This window comes from Stegodyphus dumicola, chromosome 11, assembly GCF_044657685.1.
Source record: "Stegodyphus dumicola isolate Sdum_Otavi_A_Nest chromosome 11, ASM4465768v1".
Lineage (NCBI taxonomy): Eukaryota > Metazoa > Arthropoda > Arachnida > Araneae > Eresidae > Stegodyphus > Stegodyphus dumicola.
Genome location: NC_140778.1, coordinates 84,533,026 through 84,556,864, shown reverse-complemented (window position 1 = coordinate 84,556,864; position 23,839 = coordinate 84,533,026). Strand labels below are relative to the sequence as shown.

Sequence of the window (23,839 nt, the reverse complement as noted above, 5' to 3'; positions counted from 1 at the left end):
GATGTTTTATTAACAAGGCGTGTAACTACAGATAGTTGCTTTATCAATTGTTCATATATATGTATTCGTGCATACTTGTTTCTCATAGTTTCTGTTGGTATATTTTTAAATATAATCAATATAAATATAATCTCGAACCAGTCCACACGAATGTTTCACTGCTTGCCATTGAGAAAAGAACTGAGTACATGGAAAATCACTTTCTGAAACATAGGCATAATGAAGTTACGATATTTATATAGAAGCAATAATTTCTTTGCTATGACTGTAACTGGTGGACAGTATATCATACTGCCAGGAATTATTCCGCAGTTGGGAATAAGTGTACTATCTAAATTATGTGGCATGTGACCTTCTAAATATGATGTTGAATTTTAATAGCAATTTCTAAATTCAATACTTTTTTAAAAAATGCCCTATAATCTATACTCTTAAACTGACTCGTCTGTCCGTTTGTTCATTTGCTTATTTGTGCCATTATCACCTCCTTATAATGCCACAAATAAGCAAATAGTGGCATTATAAGCACAAATAACCAAAATATCATAGATAGGTACCCCGGATTCCAAAAATTTGTGGGAAGCCATTTCGACCATTATCATCTTCGTACGAATTTAATCAGCCGAGATATTAATTAAAAACTAAGAAAAGCTTACTTTTAGCCCTTATTTTTCCAAGTGGCAACAGTCTAGAGCGCTGGAGATAAAAATCTGCTTTATTTCGAAAAGTGTTGCCACTGCTCGCTTTCAAATAGTAGAGTTTGATAATAAAAAAATTTCTAAGTTTTACAAAATATAAAATAATCAATAGCATTGCCTAACATTAAATATATTAGTCCCGATTCCAAAAATTCGTGGGAAGCCATTTTGACCATTATCATCTTCGTACGAATTTAATCAGCCGAGATATTAATTAAAAACTAAGAAAAGCTTACTTTTAGCCCTTATTTTTCCAAGTGGCAACAGTCTAGAGCGCTGGAGATAAAAATCTGCTTTATTTCGAAAAGTGTTGCCACTACTCGCTTTCAAGTAGAGTAAAGTTGTTTTACAAAATATGAAATAATCAATAGCATTTCCAACATTAAATATATTAGTCCCGATTCCAAAAATTCGTGGGAAGCCATTTCGACCATTATCATCTTCGTACGACTTTAATCAGCCGAGATATTAATTAAAAACTCTGAAAACGCTAATTTTCACTCTCATTTTTCCAAGTGGCAACAGTCTCGGGAATTGCTGGATATAAAAATCAAGGAGGTCAAGAAGGTCTATTCTAACCTCCTTGATAAAAATGCTTTATTTGGAAAAGTGTTACCACTCCTCGCTTTCAAATCGTAGAGTTCGTTAATAAAAAATTCTAAGATTTCCCAAAATAAGAAATAAAAATAGCATTGCCAGACATCAAATCTTTTATTATTACATAACGTCATATTCTGGCGTTGAAGAAAGCACACGATTGTATGTCGAAAAGTTTCGTTAATGTCAGCACTTTAAATAAACTGATGCTACTGGGAACGTTTTTGTTCCAGGTTAGGATAATTGACATCGTATGTTTTTCCCACGTTAATTATTTTATTGATATTGAGAAAATTTTGTTATATTACATTACATTTAAATCATGAAGTCATATATATGCGTTTTAACATCATGTGTCAAAAGATTTTGTTTCCTGGTTTGGCAACAAAAAATTATTTACGAATTGATTGTTGCTTAGAAAGAATAAACTAATTTTATTCGTATTGAAATGCAAACGGTTTTATACATTTTCATTTCAGGTGCACATAGAACTTAAACATTTTGGTTTGGTCACAGCCCTCTCATCGCGAGCATATGATTAAAAGCATTTTTGAACTAGGAAGTCGTAACAATAGTGTGTTGTATTTAAAATGTTGATTTAAAAGATATGTTGATATTAAGCGTATATCGATCTTCAGTGGACAACTTGTATAAGTGATATTTTGTTTAGTAGCAGTGTTGCTTCTGCACTTGAAATTATTTCAGAATTAAAAAAAAAACTGGAAACGGAAGTTTGCATAGAAAGCAGCAAATGACATTTACCTCCCTTCCCGGTATGATCAGCTTTTGGACCATAATTTTGAATCGATGTTTTTGCTCGTGACCAAGTGGTGCTCGTGAAGTTGTTATCTGGATGCCAGCCACACTCGTCCCTATCGAATGTGCAATTCAGAGCTGCAAATAAAAATTTTAAAAAAATTAACATCGGAATAATAATAACTATTTCCATATATTATAATCCTCCTATCTTAAATAGCTTTGAAACAAAATGCATCTATGAGAAAGGAAAGGTAGCTATTTTGAAATCAGTAAAACGAAATGTGCTCTTTAAACAAAAAATTAAGAAATTACTCAATATTATAAAACACTCGACAATTATATTTAAAATAAATAATATCAAAGAAAGCAGTATTTTTTTAATCAACGGTGTCAGAAATGCTCTATACATGATATAAATATGCATTCATTCTTTATTTCTACGTTGCTCATAACAATTATATAATATGATTAATATAAAAAACAAAGAATATCTTAACAAGCTCCTGACGTTCAAAGAGACACAGAGAAGAAAATATCAATGAGATCAAAACCATTGATCGTGCGACAACTAACCCAATTACTAGAGATTAGCAAAAACCGCTCTTTCATGGGATCAGAACCGCTCAACTGAAGTGAATCAGTTCTTTTTTACGCCTCCCAACTCATTAACAATACATTGATGAAAAAGATCTTTAACGAGGGATGAATCAAGAGCGGTTAACGAGGACAGAGCGAAAGGTGGAAAGAATAAAAAAACAGAGAGATTGGGCCGGTTAGCGAGACTACAGCGAAAAGGATCGAACGAATCGCGGTATGGGAAAGCATTAACGCAATCGAACGTCAACTCTCTGAATTGGTTTCATTCAGTTGATTCCCTAAAACACTCATTTTGCATAGAAGTAACAGTAAAATTCTACAGTTTTTTTTAATGGTGGGAAATGATAAAAACTTAGCTCATTTTAGCATGCGAGAATAAACATTCTTTTTTCCCCTAAAATGGAAATTAAACCTTTCTGGCACGCTTCCAACAAGAACTGCAACAAGAACTTATTTTCGTGAAACACCTGTTCGCTTAAGAGAATCAGTTCATGAACGAATAGCAAATCTCCATTCTTGGCACGTTTCCAACAAGAGCTGTACTTGAACTGTAAAAGAAGTACAACTCTGTTTTCTGGAGTCAGAGTAAATTCGCTCAGTAAAGTGAATCGGTTGTTTGAATTAGTTCCTGAGCAGATCGCCCAACTCTACGAATTACGAAAACCCATCAGTTCCGTATCTATGTGGTTTACTTACGGCCAAAGTCCCTCCAGCAATATGATGTGATGAATACTGATTAAACACGATACATTTCTAGAAGCTCTGAACAATTAAGCCTATTCCCGCCTAATTTACATTAGAAACTTTGGATTAGGATCTGTCTTAATCACCATAAAAAGAGCATTATTAACATAAATCGAATTTAATATATATAATTTTACTAATATCTCTTAAGAGAAGCCAGAGCTTGAGGAAAGAAAAGCAATGAACTGCGTACTGAATTGTAAAAAGCAATGAACTGCGTACTGAATTGTAAAAAGCAATGAACTGCGTACTGAATTGTAAAAAGCAATGAACTGCGTACTGAATTGTAAAAAGCAATGAACTGCGTACTGAATTTTAAAAAGCAATGAACTGCGTACTGAATTGTAAAAAGCAATGAACTGCGTACTGAATTGTAAAAAGCAATGAACTGCGTACTGAATTGTAAAAAGCAATGAACTGCGTACTGAATTGTAAAAAGCAATGAACTGCGTACTGAATTGTAAAAAGCAATGAACTGCGTACTGAATTGTAAATTCAGAGATGAATCCATTACTTACTTTCAGTGTATGTCTTTGTAGGGTCACAGTTGACGTAATTAATGTTGTCAACAGCGATATCTTGAACTAATCCCACGTAAGATTGGAAGTTAGTGTTACCTTCGAATTCGATCTGCAAAATAATAAAAAAATAACTATATCAAATGCAGACATACAAATATTTGGAAAATAAAATGTAGAAATTGTAATAGAAAAGAAACTTTCTCGGAAGAGGTATTATAACCTCTGAAAATCTAAGAGACTAAGTTTTAGAATCAGTGATAAGTTCTCCAATTTATGACTCGATTAGAATTTAGAAGTACATTCATTTATTTACAAGTTGGAAATAATGAAATGAAACGTATTATAACGATGCAATCGCGAATGCAAAATATAAAAAAATGTTGTCCTAAGCTTATCGTTACTATGATAACTTTTGATGAAGTTTAATTGTTGCCACAGTGATTCCCTTTCAGTCTAAGAAGCTTGGCTCTACAAATTTTACACGTCTACCAGACTCAATGGAAAAAAAAATGAAATGTTATTTTTATCCTAAATTCAGTTTTAGACTCTTTGTTGTTATTTACATGCTATTCTTCGGAAGGGTCTGCTAGTATGTAAGCAGGTTTTAAGAGATTTAGAGATACTGTATATTTACGGCCATTTATATCCACTGTGAAAATTTCTCAGTCCTAAATAATACTTTGCATGTCCCTGGTATGATTGCCGTAAAGGTTTTCGTTCAGTGACTTATATGAGGAAATCATACAAACGTGTTGCCGAAGATTGTCAACAAAGTCTTTTGCAGGTACCACATCCTCCCCGCGGTCGACTGGGAGCAATACTGGCATTCTGGTTAGGTCAATATCTAGACAGACTCGACCTTTTGGGGCAAATTAATAGTTTTTACAGTGACTAGAGCTATTGTCTATTCGGTGGTAGGATCAGACTCTGCAAAGACCATATGGTATTGTCTTGTCTGCCCTTGGTTGTGGGGACGTTACGTGATTTTGATAATGAAGGTTGTCCTTGGGGGTTTGTCTCAACACTGGGGAATGGCAGATGTCGAACTGTGTTCTATGCTTTCTCGGTGGATGCGCAGCCGAACACCATTCATTTTGTTACTTATAGATCCCAAAAAAGAGAGCCATTCAAGCTGTCTGGATGCCTCTTCCTCCTAGTGTACCGCAGGAACCATATTTGAGGATGAATTGCGGAGAAATGCTCTTTAAAGTTTCAGGCAAGTTTTATCAACCATTTCAGCTGGTTATGACTCAATATCTTCTTTAATGCATGACCTCATTCCAAGGAAAACTGATGGTAACATTTCATTCTGTTTAACAGTCGCATGACATATAGTGGAGGCTTTTAGTTGTCGATGCATGAGTTCTACCATGCTGTTAACAAATTGGATGAAAGATGGTAGTTCTTGTTGTGCGAGTTCCTAGGAATTTGGTGAGTGGTCTAAACAATTCACTTTCGAAGTTTGTACCATGATCAGTCGTTATGATGTCAGGACACGAATCTAGCAATCCATCCAGAATAAAAAGTCTCAGCTACAGTTTAAGCAGTTTGGTTAGTCACTGGAAAAGCTTCCGGCTATCTGAAGTCTTTTGATGGCGGAAATGGGCCAACAATATCTATAATAATTCAGAAGTCAAACAACAAAAACCAGCGTTATATTTTCAAATTCGCTGATTTTTATTGTTTGACTTCTGAATTAGTATTTGTTCGGCGTGTTATTGTGTCTTAATATCTATAATGTTCAGTGCGCAATTGATTTAATGCATACAGAATGGATGATAGCTTAGTAGAATTTATTTTACCAAAAACACTTCGCAGTTTTGGAACTTTCCAAAAAAATACTGATACAGCTCTTCACAGTATCACAATGTACGTACAGTCAGCAGTCAATACTTCAAACTACTAAGGACGTCAAACGCAATGCAGTGGAAAGCTCACCCTAAAGGCTAAACTTTCATGGAGATCTCAATACTCCGAATTCAACTCTGAACTAACAACAGAGACACTTGGAAACTGATTTACTCCCTGGCCTTATATAGCCTTTCCCCGGCCGCCGTGAAATCTGTAGTACTTTCTGTTTCTAGAAATTACTGGAAGGAATATGAGGTCAAGATACGGTTACAGCTAATATAGGAATCAATTACAGTTATTCAGTTACAATAGCCATTACAATTATACAGGGACCGGACCAAAATGTCGCCAAATGGTCGCCAAGTTGGCATACGTTCGGCGATTTCTCTGCAAATTTGGCGACATTAGTCACCAAAAACACCAAAAAGTTAGTCACCAAAAACCAAAAAGTTAGTCACCAAAAAGTTAGTCACCAAAAACATCGCCAGCTTGGCGATATATCACCAAATTAACCAGAAAGATGTTAATTAGACTCACTGTTTAATAGACTTGGCCCTGTATACTTATTTTTCTGGCAGAACGCCATTTTTCTCAACTTTCTCATGCTACATTATACAAAAAAGTATAACAATTTCATATATAATTGTACTAAAAATATCTATCTAAGTATAAAATTCGCAACAATATGTATATGGCTTATCAGGTTTAATGTTTCTTCTAACCTTCTTCGGAAACATACAATGACCTGACTAGAACAGAGAGCTTACTAAAGCTATGTTCACTAATTGTAGTAAGTAGACAGGATACAGACGAAGGGTATACAAAACCCTTTATTTTTTCTTTATATACAATGACTTCCGTACTTCGGAATACAATGACCCTCCACTCGGGGTCTAACTTAAAAGATATCAAAATAAAACTAAACTCTAATTTAACTTTAGAATAAGATTGGCCTTATAATAACAGAAAGCGTATGTAGCACAGAGACTGTGAACACTACAATACGTTTAATTTATCAAGAGGATTAAAACCTCTGGCCTGGAAGGCAAAGTAGCAACTGCGTAACTTCTAAGGTAAGCGGCCTGCTTCGAACTCACGGCTTCCTCTCTTCTGCTTGGCAAAAAGGCCACACTTAAATACTTGGCGTTCGCCAGACAATTTTGCATAAACTCCTTCACGCTTATAATTCTGGCCGGAAGTAGAAAATAAGAAGTGATAGTAAAGATTTAAAATAAAATAAACGTTAGTAAAACTTAAGATCCTTACAGGCTGAATCTGGCGTTAGGTGACGTACCAAGAGGACTTTTAGTGTGCAAATGAACTTTAAATTTTTAACACATTAAACAACGTTTGCATCATTTCTTTACGTAAATTGTAGGTCTTTCGAATGATTTCTCTATATATGTGATATTTTGCCAGTCAGGCTTATGAATGAAGCTTGGCATCAAAATCCGGACATTGTTGTGGCTGAGTGGCTTACAGAAGAATCACGACACAAAAAAAAAAAAAAAAAAAAAAAAAAAAAAAAAAAATTAGCTGTTTCGATTCCACATCTTTATTCAATGCAAATGACAGATCACTATTCTTTTAGATTCTCCAAAATTACATATCCAATAATGATTTAAATTAAAATAAGGTTAAATCTAAGCATTCGGCGTCATAATTATTCTAACAAAGGGTAGAAGAAGGAACAGCTGCGATGGCAGGGAGCTGTCTGACGAAAAATGGCGCGAACTCTGCATTTATAGTAGCGATTACATAACATGCCAGAATGTTCTCGAAAGTACTAGTTTAGGAAGATCCTGAAATTGCGAAAAGAGGTATTAATTAGAGGTTGCCTGTTCGCGTAGAGAAAAGCCATCGCACTTTTTGTATTTTACATATTCAATTTTCATTTAGGTATGTAGCTGCTATTACATTGGATGAGAATGGCTGGGTAAGTTCCAAAAACTTGAAATATGAACTTCTTTAGTCCATATGGTCGAATCGTTTTTGAAGATGTATCGCAAGAAATTGGACGATTTGTTGAGCGGAAATTTAATTGTTTTAAAATAAGACCAGTATCGGATTTGAGAAGGATTTGCAACACCTTCGTTAATTATTATTAAAATTTCTTACTTTTTTTACTTTTTGTAAATTTTTTTTTTTGTTATGAATTGATTTGCTCAAAAATTTCGACTTTAATTATTTTCCCTTTTCATTAAAAAAAAATTCTGTTACTTTTATATTTAAAAAATTATTTAGCAATTCCGCTTTGTCTTTGGTTCGAAGTTAATTTTAATCAGCAAATTGCTTTTAATTTATCCAATCTTTTTCTCGTTTCGTACCGGAGAATTCTTTTTATAATGATTATTTTTACAGTAATTTTTGTTTTAGGGTCACGTTGGAATAGATAAGGTTGATAACCTTGATGATGTAATTTCAGATAACCTTGATGAATAATTAAAATCGAAAAAATACGTAAATTCTTGTTTTATTGCACTTTTGAAGGGCTTTAATTAATAATTATAAACTAAATAATTTTTATCTTTCACTTTATTTGAATTATTTCAAGAATTCACAACCATCCAGATACATTTAAAAACATGGCTCTTTCGGCTGCTGCTTCAAAGACACCATCATCAACTGTTTACATTAATATTTTTATTATATTTTATTACATTAATTTATTTATATTCTAAACTATGTGAGCACATTTTCTTTTAATGCGAAGAAATAAATTGTTAAATGTTAGGCTGCCTACGTGATATAAATAGGAATTTCAGAAAAGTATTTGAGGAACAAATATATTGTCTTCTATCTGAGCCAATCCGGTATTTTAAACTTTTTTAATGACAAGCATTAAAAAAAAGTTTTCGAAGTGAATTTCAAGTATTTGATAACAATTAAAACCTCTTTCGTACCTTTTGATGTGAATACAAATCTTAAATTCTTCACTATTACTACAGTACAACTCCAATTATCCGAACTCTGACTATCCGAATCGCTGATTATCCGAATCGCTTTTAGAATTTAAGAAAAAAAATTAAGACTAAAAAAAATTAAGAGTGTGGCCACATGCAACTTCTCATTGTCAAACGGATGTCAACTTGGCTGCCTGTAAACGGAAGAATAAAGTCAAACAGTTTACTTAGACCGAGCAAGTAATGACTCAGCTTTTGTAAGTACTCTACAGTATGGTATATAACATGTACGTAAAAATGTTACCTTTTCATTTGAATTAATTAAAACAACGTTTTCTTTAAAATTATTTTTTTTTCTCCCATTTTCAACATACAGTAATTAATTAAAGTATACGTAGAAATTCGGAAAAAATCCAATTATCCAAATTTTTTATTATCCGAATGGGATCCGGTTCCATTTGATTGGGATAATTGGAGTTCTACTGTACTTGTTATATGAGTTAAAAAAAGTGTCTAAATAGAATTTGAGAAATAAAGCTTATCTGGATTTAAAACCTCTAATTCTCTCAAAAGGTATCATCATATTTCACAAGAAATAAAATTATAAGTTCATAAACACATGTTTCCTATAATCATTAAAAATTTTAGTCAGAAAATTATACCGTTTTTCCCGCAGGATAATTTCCAAGGGGAACAGAAGCAAACTGCCAGTTTTTTCCAGTATTCGTCCTTTGTGTGAACTTGTTGATTTTCCTTCCATATCCAATCTGGCTTACGTGCACAGCCAAATATCCTGCAAAAAAATAAAAGTAGATATGCATTCAGTTGATAACTCAACTAATATAACAGCAGAAAAACAAAAATAATAAATTCTGGTGTGGAAAATCACCTGACTTATTAAATGATACACATTTTATGATGCATTTTATTTAGACTTATTTCCTCAGTTCTCACTTCGCGGCAAGGCAAAAATACATAAAAACCTCAAAACATTTTCATTAAAAATTGAAAAATATAGAAGAATATAAAACATCAGATACAGTTAAAACAGTTGAAAGAACAATTTTTACAATTAATTAGATTTTCTACTCAGCAACAAGCAATTCGACCAGCAGGCAAGAAGGCATATTTTTCGATGCGCAAAACTGAAAGTTTACTGTTGGTCCCACGCGGCAAAAAGACACTGAAGATGCAAAAACTGAATTAATTCACTATTCTGCTAAGTTCCAAATGAAAATAAACGGCAGCTTCGTTAGACTTACTCGCACAAAACAAATTTTAAATTGTGGGTAATTCTACAACTATTGCATGCAGATTAACTAAAGGCATAAAAACTTAGCCAGAACATAAGAACAACATAACTCAACCGCGTTTAAAGCAAAAAATGCACAATTTACCAACATAGAAGAATAAAAAGTACTGAGCTCACCGAGCCGAGTAACAGAAAGGGTACATATCATATATACATATATTTGGTGCGGCCGACTGCAACCAAAAAGTAGAGGTGCACAAATACATGTTATATCAGTCCCATATACAAAATTTCAATCTTTTCATATTACTCGTTTTTGTGTTATGCGAGATACCTACATGCGTACGTACGTACAGACATGAGGAAAAAGTTCTCTTCTGAATCTATTTTTCTATCCGTTTTGGGAAAAGAAGATCCTTATTCTTTCCCTACATAAAGATGTCAAGCAAAAATATCGTTCTATTATGGTCTTTTGTACATCTCAAAGCTCTGCCATAAAAAGTTCATAGTTTATACAGACTCGTATAGTGCTCTTAAATCTTTGGAAGCTTTTCCCGACACTCAAAATCCTGTGGTAGTGGATGTTCTCAAAATTCATATAAACTTAAAGATTCAAGGATATGAAATCCTGTACTGCTGGGTTCCCGGGCATACGTGAATAAAGGGAAACGAGCTTGCAGACATCGCGGCAAAATCTGCTGTTGAACTGTCCAGTCGCCTTATCCCTTTTAGAGACATCTGCTGTGTCATCAAGGGGAAGATCCGAAAAAAAAAATGGCAGCAAATTTGGGACGTTCAGCTTAACAACAAGTTGAGAAATGTAAAGCCCAGAATTGAGCATTGGGATTTTGCTGGAAATCGTAAGGAGGAAGTTCTTTTGACTCGCCTCAGAATTGGTCATACTAGACTGACACATAACTACCTTTTGAAAGCTGAGAATGAGCCTGTTTGTTTAAATTGTAATGTTTGTTTATCTGTCCGTCATATTTTAATTGAGTGTCCACATTTTAATAGTCTTCGTCAGAAACATTTTAAAGGCCCACCAGCGGCCGAGCGGTAAAGTCGCTGAACACTGGTAGTTCGGTCCGAGGTTCGAATCCCGCGAACGGGCTGGCTGCATGGGTGTTTTCGTGGTTTTCCCCATGTGTAACGTGTATACGAGCCAGTTTCCCTTAGAAAGTCCTCCACGAAAGGCATCCCTCCTCTTAGGCAGATAGCCCTAGTATGCTTTGCCATAATTAAATACACCACCACCCACCAGAAACATTTTAATAGCTGTGACTTACCTCTCGACCGTTTAATCGGAAGAGAGGCTAATTGTAATTTATTTTACACTGGTGTGCAAAAATTAAGGACGAAGTCGAAAAATTGGCATATCAGCTGAACGAAGAGGCAGAGCGGACAGAAAGACCAATCAGGAGATTAAGTAAGGTGATGTACGGTAGCACATGCGCAGAGATGCAGGTAGACGTAATGACGGAGTGTCTGAGTAGTATAAAGCATGTTGTCGGTGTAAGATCAGTATTTCTGGCAAAGAGATTGCACGCCGAATAGCACTTAAAATCACACTGAGTTGCTGCCTCAGCGAAAAATGGCGAATAATCAGTCTGTTAGACGACATCTGGATGCTTTTACCCGAGGTCGAATCATTGGGAAGTTGGAGGAAGGCCGCAGTGTGACAAGTGTGGCTGCAGAGTTCGGAATTGCTCACAGCATCGTTTCACGACTTTGGAGACAATTTCAAACTACAGGAACAGTTATCCGGGGGTTTAGTAGTGGTCGTACACGAGGAACCACACCCGCAGATGACCGGTATATTGCCTTACAGGCCAGAAGAAACAGGCGGCAGACAGCGGGAGAAATCGCTAGACACACGACACAGGCGACTGGACGACCGATATCGCGTTTTACCGTGGCCGGTGGTGGTCTGTTTGCACGACGCCCTATACGGTGTGTACCTCTAACGCCTGCCCGTCGGAGAAGGCGTTCTCTGTGGTGCCGGGAACACCGGAATTGGAGAGACAATGAATGGGGACGAGTACGCTTTACAGATGAGAGCAGATTCAGTCTGAGTAGCGATTCTCATCGCATACTCATCTGGAGAGAGCGGGGAAGCCGCAATCATCCCTCGAACATCATTGAAAGGGACAGGTATGGAGGTGGCAGTGTTCTCGTTTGGGGAGGCATCATGCTTGGTAGTCGCACAGACCTTCACATCTTCGACGCAGGTTCAGTCAACGGGACCCGTTATTGTAACGAGATTCTTCTTCCATATGTGTGTCTTTTTAGAGGCGCTATGGGTCCGCAGTTCCTTTTCATGGACGACAATGCACCATGTCATCGCACAGTAGCTGCCGAACAGCTCTTAGAGAGTGAGGATATTGAACGTATGGATTGGCCGGCACGATCTCCGGATCTCAATCCCATCGAGCATGTATGGGATTTTCTAGGCAGACGCTTGGCAGCTCGTACCTTACCACCAGTAACGATTCCGGAGCTTCGATTGGCGCTGCAAGACGAATGGGCAGCAATGCCTCAACAACTCATTGACACCCTCATTCTTAGCATGGGCAGACGCTGTGAAACCTGCCTAGCCAGTCAGGGGAGATCATATCCCCTATTAAAGACCGGATGTTTCTTCCTGGACACCCATCACAGGGATGTTTCGGCCTTCAGTCGCATTGCGCTCCATGCTACTTTTTCAATAAAGCTTCTTTTTATCCCTCTGATTTCTCTTTTAGTAAGTGTTGCTTACATTACTCATGTCCTTACGTATTAGGGATCTTACGGTATTAAATGTGTTGATTTGGAAAGCTTTTGTACAAAGTTATATTGAAAAATCCGTCTCGTCCTTAATTTTTGCACACCAGAGTATTATTTAAAAGAGACTGGCTTTTACTACCTAATTTAATTTGGTTTGAGGATTGTGTCTTGGATTTTAATGTGTGCTTTTACCTTGTTTTTATATGACTGCATCCTCTGGATTTGGTACATTTGTCCACTTGTTTTTATTTATTGTATTTTAATTTCATCATTTGTAGTCATACCATCCTGTGTTTGGCGCATTTTTAACCATCTTTGGTTTTGCGCCCATAAATTCTCACTCACTCAAAAATATCGTTCATATGTATTCGAAAACGATCAAAATGGGTACTTTCCAATCCTTCCCGATTTAGAATTTGAGAATAACAGTTTAAAGTTTCAAGTGAAATTTATACAAAGAACAAATTTACATACCTCCTCTTATGTTTAAATGATAATAGAATTCCAATTTGCATGCATGAGACATAGCTCCAAGCGGAGGCGTTCGCATAGTGGATGCATAACTATAATAACCTAGAACGAAAACAAAACATTTTACTAAACGTTTAAGCAATTAAAAGCAAATAAAACATTTACATTGAACATTTTCAATGCACTACTTAATAAACCAAAACTCAATGGACCTAGTTAGGTATATACTAGCTTTAATTTATAACTACATGAACTTCAATTTTGGTTTAAGTTTGAAATGAAAATGAAAATAATCAATGCATAAAAGCGATAACTTCACGTGGTCTTTTCATTATTAATAACAAGTTATTCTGTAGCTGATTGGAGAAATCAAACAAGAAGAATCAGCGTTATATTTGTAAATTTTTGCAAGACTACTTTCGATGGCTTAATCATAGAACCATCTTTTTACATTTTAAAAGCTGAGGAATTTGCTTCTGAGCTAATTCCTCAGAAATTCTGAGTCAATTCCTCAGAAATTCTGCTAATTCCTCAGAAATAATAATTCTGAGAAAGCTGAGGAATTTGCTTCTGACCATTGAAGCTAGTCTTGCAAAATTTACAAATATAACGTTGATTCTCGTTGTCTGACTTCTCCAATAATCATTATTTGGCGTTTTATATTAACCTAAATTATTTTGTAGATCTTTTTAAACTAATATTTTATGGAGACGCTTCAAAATTGATATCAAAAGCCACCCAGATAAATGAATGTAAAATTTAACAGTCCGGCTTCCTCTATGTGTAAGTAACACATACAGTCGGGCAAGTAGTAAGAAATCCTAACCGCACAGCGGAAGTGACGCTATAGAAAAGGGGCGTGGACGTTGCCATGTTGGACTATGTAATAACGGAAAGTGACATAGACAGGTTGAAATGACGTCATACTTTTTTAAAGTTTCGTTTTTATTTTGTGTCGACGTCAAAATTTTTTTCAAAGTTTTAGTTTTTGTGGCAACCAAAATTTTTTCCCGCTTTTGTCTGAACCGCTTTTGAGCAGTCCGTTCACTCACTGACGTCTCTCGAAACAGGGGATATATTCTTCTACCGGCCTCTGCAATTTTATTTTCCTAATTGGTATTCGTAAAGCCAACTAAGCCTTAAAATCTCCTTTCCAAAGACATTGTTCTTTCGAAAAGTGTGCTTCCTGCACAACCGATAGCGATAAGTGCGATACACTGAACAATTCTACTGAATAAGGTTTAAAAGAAATGGAAACATATGACGTCATCAGAATTAATTTGACTACACTAACGGGCAAAAGTAACTGTTCTCAAAAGCCGCACGAACGTTCTTGTTTACCTTATCAGTCAATATTTTAAATTCTTTATTAGTTATGGATTGCATGAGCGTCTTTTATCTTTCCGCGTATTGTAAACATTTTATGATAGGTCTAAGATGTTTGATTTAATTTTTTAATAGCTTATGTTATCCAGAAAACTTTTAAAGTTCATAAACACTTACCGAATTGTTTTCCGGTAAGAACTGCAAAGTATCCTTCAGAGTTTCCTTGACTGTCCGTCGATGGAACGGTAGTGTTCTGAGATAGAGAAAAGTCCTCTGCATGCTTTCGTTGCCATTTGTAGCTGCTCCAAGTTGCCACGTTCACAAGGCCGCACATATCCTCGTGAAAATCACATTGTCCTATTTGACAAAAGAAATATTATTTATTATATATAAATATTGAGTTATTTGAGTGAATATTTATTTAATACAATTATTATTTAATAATATAATGTATATTTTTACAGTCTTTTATATGAAATAGCTTATTAACGTATTCATAAATTATTATTCTTTGCGCAACTATTCTGCATCATTAAACACGGCTGTCATATAGTTAGGAGTATGGACCAGCAAACATGTGAGAAAAGTCTGTGCAGTATTCGGTGCTTATTATTGATCTTATTATAGCCTATATTATTTCTTGTAAAGTTATATTTAAATTTTACTCAAAAATATTTATACTGAACTAAGTACATACTCAGCATATTTTCCTGGTCTTTGAGCCTCTTTCATGGATATATATGTTTCCAAATATAGTTTTATCAATGTAGAACCGATTGAAAACATTGTATTCATTTTATATTTTCCATACGGGAGGAAAGTTACTCGCAAACGTTCCTACTTTCAAAAAGAGACATTATGAAATGCCGGTGAAACATTTTAAAGTTTATTTTAATGTACACTATTAATAAAAGTACATTTACACTGTAAATTTAATAGCAGTTCTACAAATTGCATTCGTAAATTCGCCGGTAAACTTGGATACCAACTGTAAATGCAGAGGAATATACACTGTATAGCCAAAACATTATGGCCACAAGTCTTCAAATCTAAGGAGCCACCTCGTTATGTATTTAGTCAGATCAATAAAATTTCCAATCAGATTAACGTTGTTCCAATCATAGCGGAAAAGTGCGTTATAAATCTCGTGTAAGGGAATCGCAGTTATCAATCAGATTGTTTTGTGCTCTTGTCATGGCTAAAGTCAGAGATTTAAATGAATTTGGCAAAGGATATACCGTCGTAGCCAATTCCTTGGAAGAAGCACTTAAGAAATGGCCCAGCTAATTGGCTATTAGCTTGTTGCTGTATTTAATTTCTATATAAAGCGGCTTACTTACGGTGAAAAGCGCAGTAAATTTCTAGACGTTGGTTATCTATGTCTTTTCAAAGGCAATAGTTGCACTAGACTGTGACTCAAACTTAATCAGTGCCCTTCCATAGCTTAATTTGCCAATAATTTTTAACGCAGGCAAAAGCAGAAGCATTTCAAAACACACATTTCAGCGTACATTTTTCGATATGGGACTCTGCTACCGAAGATCCACCAAGGTTCCATTGTTTACACTACATCATTGCCATTTACGCTTTCAAAGGACATCGTCATTGAACTGTGGAAATGTCAGAAGAAACCTGACCTTGTTAGAAGACACCTGATTTCTCTTGCATCATATCAACAGCAAGGGTCGAAATTTGCCCATTGGACGGGATGTCTATTTACTGTTGGGTCAATACACGACGGGTATATTCCACGCTGAAACATGAAAGCTATGGACTAAATTTATGTTCTTGTGTATCACGTACATCCCAGTACATCCAATCCTGGTGCAATGCAATCCTGGTGATGGACATCCCAGTTACATCCAATCCCTGAGTCTGTTTTCCAAAAGCAGTGGACTGTTCAGCAAGACAGTATTCCCTACCACAATTTTGTATTTATTCAAATCCAAGATTGTGTCTAGGTGATTTAAGAAACGTTCTTTAGAGTTTAGTCTATTTACCTGATCGTCCAATTCCCAGATCTCCAACCAGTCTGAATATCTGTGGGGATGCTTCTTCGAGTTCATGATCCACCACCGAATAGGCGGTGGTGGATCATGAACTCGAAGAAGCGCGAACTGAACTAAAGAACTGGACATTAATTTACGCGAACTGAAGAGCTTGGACATTTGATGTGCTTTGCCTGGAAAAACCTACCAGAAGTTCAGAGAGTTCATGCCCGCATGTAGTGAAACTGTGATGAGATGTAAAGTTGGACCAACAAGATTTTAGATAAGTGATCATAATTTTTGTCTATTGTTAAGCAAGTGATGTTTTCTGAAATAATAAAAACTATCTGCTGATAGAATGCTAATCATTGTCGCCTGTTGTATGCTGTTTGCATAATTTTACCAATCAGATTTCTACGCTTAATTAAGCACAAACGCACATTGCTGCAACTCCAGTTTAATTTAATCAAACATAATAGTTTCTCTTGAACATAAAGAAACATGTGCAATATACTTAAATAAACAGTTCTAGCTACTTATAAAATATCTTCATTTTTTTTTGCTGTATTATGTTCAATAATTAAATATATCAAAGATAAGTATAGAAATTTAAATACCACAGAAATGCTCGTCAGAGCCATCTGAACAGTCTTCTTTAAAGTCACATTTCTGAGCTATGGGAATGCACTCGTCTTTACTTGTGCATCTAAACTGACCATACTGGCATTTCTTTGTTGGCGTTGGTGTAGATAGTACTGGTGGAGCCGTTGGAATTGGAGCTGAAAATATATAGTAGTTTTAAAATTATTGAAATAAACATTAGTTGTACATTATGTAATTAAGCGATTTGTAAGTAAAGTGTTCTTTTTCAATCAAATCTGTATTAGCTAGGAAAATTAACAAATAGAAAAACAGAATTATTATAAAAAAATATTGTTATACTAACGCTGTTCGCACATTTTTAGACGATTTTGTTTTACTGTAAAAAACTCGTCTGCTTGTAAAACTTTTCTTTAGCTGCAGCTATATTTTTGAAGGCGTAAATTATCGTCTGCTACTTGAAAATATTGTTTTCATGCAAAATGGCGCTTTTGAAGGAGCAATGAAACGGAAGGCTATGTAAAATACTCAAATTTATAGCAAAACATGCTCTGAAAGCCATGATATTTCGGCAACTAAAGCAACGATAGATAATATTGTCAATAAGAAAGAAAAAAAAAACATCAAAGTTTGGCTTCAAAAATTGTTCAAAATAAGTATACAAAGGAAAAATGGAGTGTTTCGAATGTTGCAAAGGTAAGAAATTGAATGTTAAAAGAGGGCCCACCAGCGGCCGATTCGGTCCGAGGTTCGAATCCCTCGAAAGGGCGCTTTCATGGTTTTCCCCAAGTGTAACGTGCACACGAGCCACTTTCCCTTAGAAAGTTCTTCACGAAGGCATCCCTCCCCTTAGGCAGATAGTCCTCGAGGCTTTGCCATAATCACACATACACACACATAAATGTTAAAGGAAAATCTTCGAAGTCAAAGGACAATTGCATAATCATTAAGATACTCAGTGTCAACTGTAAACCAAGTGATTAATGCTGACTTGAATTTTAAAAAGGCGAAAAAAGCGTAAAGTGCATCATCTTTCTCCACGACGTATCACCGAAAGCAGAACGCGTTACAGAATTCTCTATGAGAAACAATTATTCGGACCAAAATGAAAAAATTATGTCATGATACATGAATCTTGGATATATGTAAACGATCGCAATAAAAATAGAATTAGGTCTCGGAAATTTCTGTTAAATGCATTATTTTAAATAGATTTAGGTAAAATTAGGTACACTTATATTATACTATCAAAACAGAAGAAAATTTATTATTAAAAACCGTAATTTTTTATACACATACACACACATATATTATATCACACATATATCAAAACAGAAGAAAAATTATTATTAAAAACCGTAATTTTTTAATACACATACACACACACATATTATATAAACTTAAAGCCTCTAAAGTTAAAATTAAATTGGAATCAAAGCAAAGAATTCCTAAACAATATTAATAATTGCAACCGTGGATAAGAGGTTTAACGTGAAAAGGGGAAAAAAAACATAAAAAATTAATCTCTTTTTACTGAAACTCTAATTCAGAACTCAACAGGGCAAAATGAATTAAAGTTTCGTAAAAGTCGATTAATATGTTTCATTCTTCTGGTTCACCTGAGATCAAAAACCGAAAAAAAGATTTAATTAAATTTTCATTTAAGACATTAAAATTCATTTTAAACCGAAAATTCGAATCTCAAATATATCCAGAATCTGAGATTCGATTTTTAAGTTTATATTCTTAAAACTGAATTTTTTAATTTTTCACATTTTTAAGATGTCATGTTGTTTAAATAACCTAAACATCTAGAAGCATTTATCATATAATTTGATCATTTAATTACGTGTTTATTAGAAACTACCTGATAGAATTAAGGATGAACTTTGCAATATATTAAACAAAAAAAAACAAAAAAAAAAAAAAAATGCAATAGAAAATACATTTTCTCAAAGTTTGCGCATAAATATATATGCTTTCCCCCCTCAAATACTAATCTGCTAATTATACAAAATCAGTTTTCATGGTTAGCTATGAAAAGTCGGTAAACGAAAGTATATATAAAGTATAGTATACGAAAGTATATATTCAGAAAACAAGCAAACAAAAATAGGATCTTACTTATTTGAGGCACGCATTTGTGGTTAAAAGACACATCATCCACGGCTATGTAGTTTACTTTTCCTTTAGATATGGCAATAGAACCTTCGATAATCACCTGAAAAACAGATATAATTTGAATATTTTATGTAAAGTGTTATTTCTATAGCCCATTTTTCTATTTAGAAGAGCTTTCGATTTGTATATTCGATTCAAATCACTACTTCAAATAAGTCTTAATGACTTTTATTTACACACATCTGTTATATTACAATATATACATAATTCGAGATTAATTTCAAATCAAAAGATGGGGATTATCCCCCCTTCGTATCAAATTCTATCGAGAGAAACTGAGCCAGTGACCGCTCTCTTCCAAGTCCCCTTTTCGACTCCTCGTTGCCATTGGCAGAAGAGAAACTTTCGATTATTTCGCGTTCGAGTTGTAACATAGAGTTCAGTTTTATATTTCAGAGATTACATCAATACAATCAATAAATAAAAATGTTTCCCTATTAGATTAGAAATATAAATGTTATGTAGAAAACAAAGTACATATTTTCCTATTATAAGTCAAAGAATTTTTAGAATAAAAACGCTACAAATGTGGTACCAAAAGAGTAATAAAGAAATGTGATAAAGGATTTCTATTAAATAAAGCTGATTGTTGTTTTCTGTGATTACGGCAAAGCCACGAGGGTTATCTCTCTAAAAGGAGGGATGTCTTCGTGGAGAATTTTCTGAGGGAAACTGGCTAGTATACACGTTACACATAGGTAAAACGACGAAAACGCCCATGCAGGCAGCCCGTTCGCGGGATTCGAACCTCGAACCAACTACCATTGTTCAGTGACCGCTCGACGTTCAGTTACCGTTTAGGCTCTGGTGGACAGATAAAGCTGAAGATGTTAATTAAATAACATAATTTTCAGATTTCCAACCGTATATACAGTTCTTAAATATTTAAAACATTTTATAAAATTTCCCTAAAATATCTTCTTTATTAAAATTAATTTACATTTTCTGCACTGAATTTTGTTACTTTTCAGTTGCATTTTTGTTGCTTTAAGAAAACATTCAAAATATTACTTAGACTTGTAAGTCTCGTAAGTGATTAGATTGAAAATATACTATAAAATCAAAATTTTCCGAGACAATCGTTCTATAAATTTAAAGAAAAGGCAATTTATTAATAAGCTTACAATTTTACAGCTTTAAAATTTCGGTTTGCATGGTCTAATAGAAGTAGCTATATCCTATAAGGACAGGAGACTACCGAGTGAGCAACTGTGCCGCCAAGAAGACTTTCAGCTTTATTGCTCACTCAGTGGGACCATGTTTATTTAAATTTTATAATCTATGAAGTTTGGATGTATATATTAAGTCATTATACATAAATATACACATTAAATAGAGTTATGAGAAAACATTTGATATAGATAGATAGATAGATATAGAAAAAATTAATTAATTCTAATTTGAAAGTTCTGTAACAGCTGCTGAGACGAAAAATCTTAAAATATTATCTTAAATATTGGATATACTTTATGTTCCTTTTAAATGATCACAGTTTTCTATGAGATATTTCATTAAGTTATATAGTTTATTACGAAGAAAATTACTTTTAAGAAGTTGCTTCAAACAGATTTGTACGTTGACAGCTGTAAAGGAGCGAAAGTGGAGATCTTTGGTTATTGAGCATTCGAACCTATAATGATCTATTGTTCCTATTGAGCCACAGATACAGTTGTCAGCATGATGGAAGCCAAAACGATGAAGATATGAAATAAAAGGTCCGTGTGAGGTAAGAGGGAAATAAGTTATTGAATTATTTGAAGTTATTAAATTCCTTGATGGTTTTGGTAAGAATAAGTATGTTCGTCTGACTGTATTGTCTCTTGACCAATTTGCATTCCATTGTGTTATTAAATCGCTTTCTAGTCTTGATTTTATTAATGAAATAGGATTTGGAAGTGGAAAAAATGTCGGAATAGTAGTAGTGTTTGCTGCCTCTCTTTGCTAATGTATCTGCTAATTCATTTCCAAATGTTCCTTTGTGAGCTTTTGTCCATTGGAGTTTTGGTATGTATTCTTTATGAAAATTAGCAAGTAGGAGTTGTATGTCTCGGATTAAAGGTAATTTATTTTTACCTGTTACTGCTTGTATTTTTGAGGCACTGTGAGATATTGAAATATATAGCTGGCTGTTGAAAGTTGCTTTGCGTATACTATGGCTTTCCTTATTTCTAGTAATTCAGCTTAAAATATTGAATTAGTTTGAATCATTTTTGATTTCCAGGTGTGTATGAATTTATTGCTATAAAATACACAGTAGGCACTACGAATTTCCTATTTCCGTTTTTGATCCGTCTGTATAAATTTTGATTTGAAAACCATTTATGTTTGAATTTGATGTTATATTTTCTGAATGAAATTAATTTGGATGATGTTTTATATTTTCTTCCTCATAATCTTCTGGAAGGTAGGTATTGGAATTGTAGGTACTTTCTCTCTTGAACGTGCAACTTTTTTTTTTTTTTTTTTTTTTTTTTTTTTTTTTTTGTAGGGTTAAAATTATTTGAGGAATGTCTGAGATAATCTGTAGAGGTGTTGTTCTAAATGCTTTGGTAATTGTAAGCAGAAAAAGATGTTGAACTGAGGTTAACTGTCTTATTGAATTCTGTGCCCCAAGCAGATGCGCCATGAATAAGAATCTTTTCTATGGCAGTTGTATACCATATTTTTTTATATTGTGAAGATACTCACTCAAGATTTTGCAGTTGTTATTTTGATTGCATTTGACAGTACGAAGTTTGTTTTTGATATATTTGATAGGAGGATGCCCCGTAGTATATAGGACACGGACATGTTTTATAAACACGCGATGATTTTATCAATACATCTCTAAACAAACTGCCTCGCACAAAGAGACTTTCGTCGCTTAAAACCTGCTCATATATGTAAATTCTTACCTGATAACTCTTTGTTTCTTTAAAAGTAATTCTGTCTTCCACGAAAAAGTAGCCTTCTGTTGGATCTTCTCTAGTCCACACAACTTTCTCTTCTCCATTTATTTCAGTTCTTGTCTTGACTTGGAGCGATATCGGTCCTCTTCCACGGATGTCGAAGTAGAGGCGAATCTATATGTGGGTTATAAGAATTCAGATATTTCATAGTTAAATATGAAACCGTGATTTCAAATTAGTAACTTAGATAAATTCAGTTTCGAAAGATATAATTTAGTAAGAAGACATGAAACAACCAAAAAAAAAAAACAAAAAAAAAAAAAACAAAAAAAAAAAAAAAAGAATACGCGTTTTAAGAATTCTTCGTTATTTTTACAAATTCCATCATAAGAAATTAGTCAATCAAAGTTTTAAACATGTTTAAAGAACATTGAAGTAAGTTCTAGCGTAACGAGAATAAGTGCGAAAGTGTATATCTTCCTTTGTATCATAGAGTTCACTGTTATACTTTACAGTTTCTAAGGTTTACAAAGCACAAAATCGCGAAAAATCTTCGGAAATAATTTTGGGTACTTTTATTTTATGCCCTCTATTGTTATAAACCATGTGCTGCATAAGTTTAACAAATATGTTTATGCTGTAATGACAGACTGCAGAAAATATTTGTAGTTTACCAAAAGAAAAAAAAAAGACATAAAGTGAACAGAATAAAGAAGAGTAGCGGTAACTTGATAGAATAGGGGGAAAATGAAGAAAGGGATAAAGAGGAAATTTACTAGCTTGAAAAGCAGAAAACCATCGAAAGAAGCAAAATAATAGTTGCCGGATGGTTTTGGGTTAAAATGAAATGTTCTTTTATGACAAACTCTGATGTTAAAATTTACGAATGTACATAAATTAGTTTTTAAAATTGGTATACGTTACAGCGAGAATTTTAATACAAATGCGTTCCTTTTTAAATTTATTTTTATTTAATTAAATTTAGGAAATTCTTAATCCTCTTCTTTATTTTGAATAGAAGAAAATGGATTTTATTTAAATTTGATTTATTTACTAAAAAACTAATTATCGAATCGTTAATTTTTAACAGGAGATGTCGATATATTATAAAAATGTACTGTTTTCGAAGTCACAACACAGTACATTTCCTCATTTTTTAAATATTAAACAATTCAGCATATAAATAAGCATAAAAACTTGTATAAAATATAGTACCTGACAATCTTCAGCAGGTTGAAGCATCGGTCCAATGAGTCGAGCTGGTACAGTTCTTATTCTTCCAGGCAAAAATAAAAATTGCCCTATAATAAGCATGCATTTATTAGAAATTGAAATTTAAGAGTTGTTATTGAAAATTTCTACACTTAAAAATTAAAAAAAAATATTATGCTTATATATATTGAGCATTATGTTGTTTAAAATTCAACTATGAAATGCTTTACCTTCATTTTGCAAACAGTGTGTTCCAAATTCCTTGTGTCATAAAAATGTGCATAATTTATCAGTGTTATTTATAAACTGGTATTTAATTTAATTCATTTCAAAAAGAATAAATATGTGAGTGTAAATTACTTCTTCTAAATAATTAGATAAAATTCACAGAGATCTGAATGAATTTCTTTTATAAAAATTTTAATTAGAAACTTAAAATATATATTTCTTCTAAACTCGAAAATTAAAACTTACTAAACTCTGTATTT

The 23,839-nt window shown here is 33.9% G+C and overlaps 1 protein-coding gene across 2 annotated transcripts in view; it reads right to left on the bottom strand.

Annotated features, from left to right (window-relative positions):
* Nucleotides 1-23,839, bottom strand: part of LOC118199377 (MAM and LDL-receptor class A domain-containing protein 1-like) — a 344,431-nt gene that overhangs the window by 132,258 nt on the left and 188,334 nt on the right. For both annotated transcript variants that reach the window (XM_085826944.1, XM_085826943.1), the window contains exons 39-47: nt 23,355-23,440; nt 22,146-22,313; nt 19,195-19,291; nt 17,088-17,249; nt 14,660-14,839; nt 13,160-13,258; nt 9,333-9,463; nt 3,914-4,025; nt 2,058-2,189 (exon numbers count right to left, since the gene is read on the bottom strand). In XM_085826944.1, coding sequence (XP_085683070.1) covers nt 2,058-2,189; nt 3,914-4,025; nt 9,333-9,463; nt 13,160-13,258; nt 14,660-14,839; nt 17,088-17,249; nt 19,195-19,291; nt 22,146-22,313; nt 23,355-23,440 — 1,167 coding nt within the window. The remainder of the gene's footprint in view (nt 1-2,057; nt 2,190-3,913; nt 4,026-9,332; nt 9,464-13,159; nt 13,259-14,659; nt 14,840-17,087; nt 17,250-19,194; nt 19,292-22,145; nt 22,314-23,354; nt 23,441-23,839) is intronic.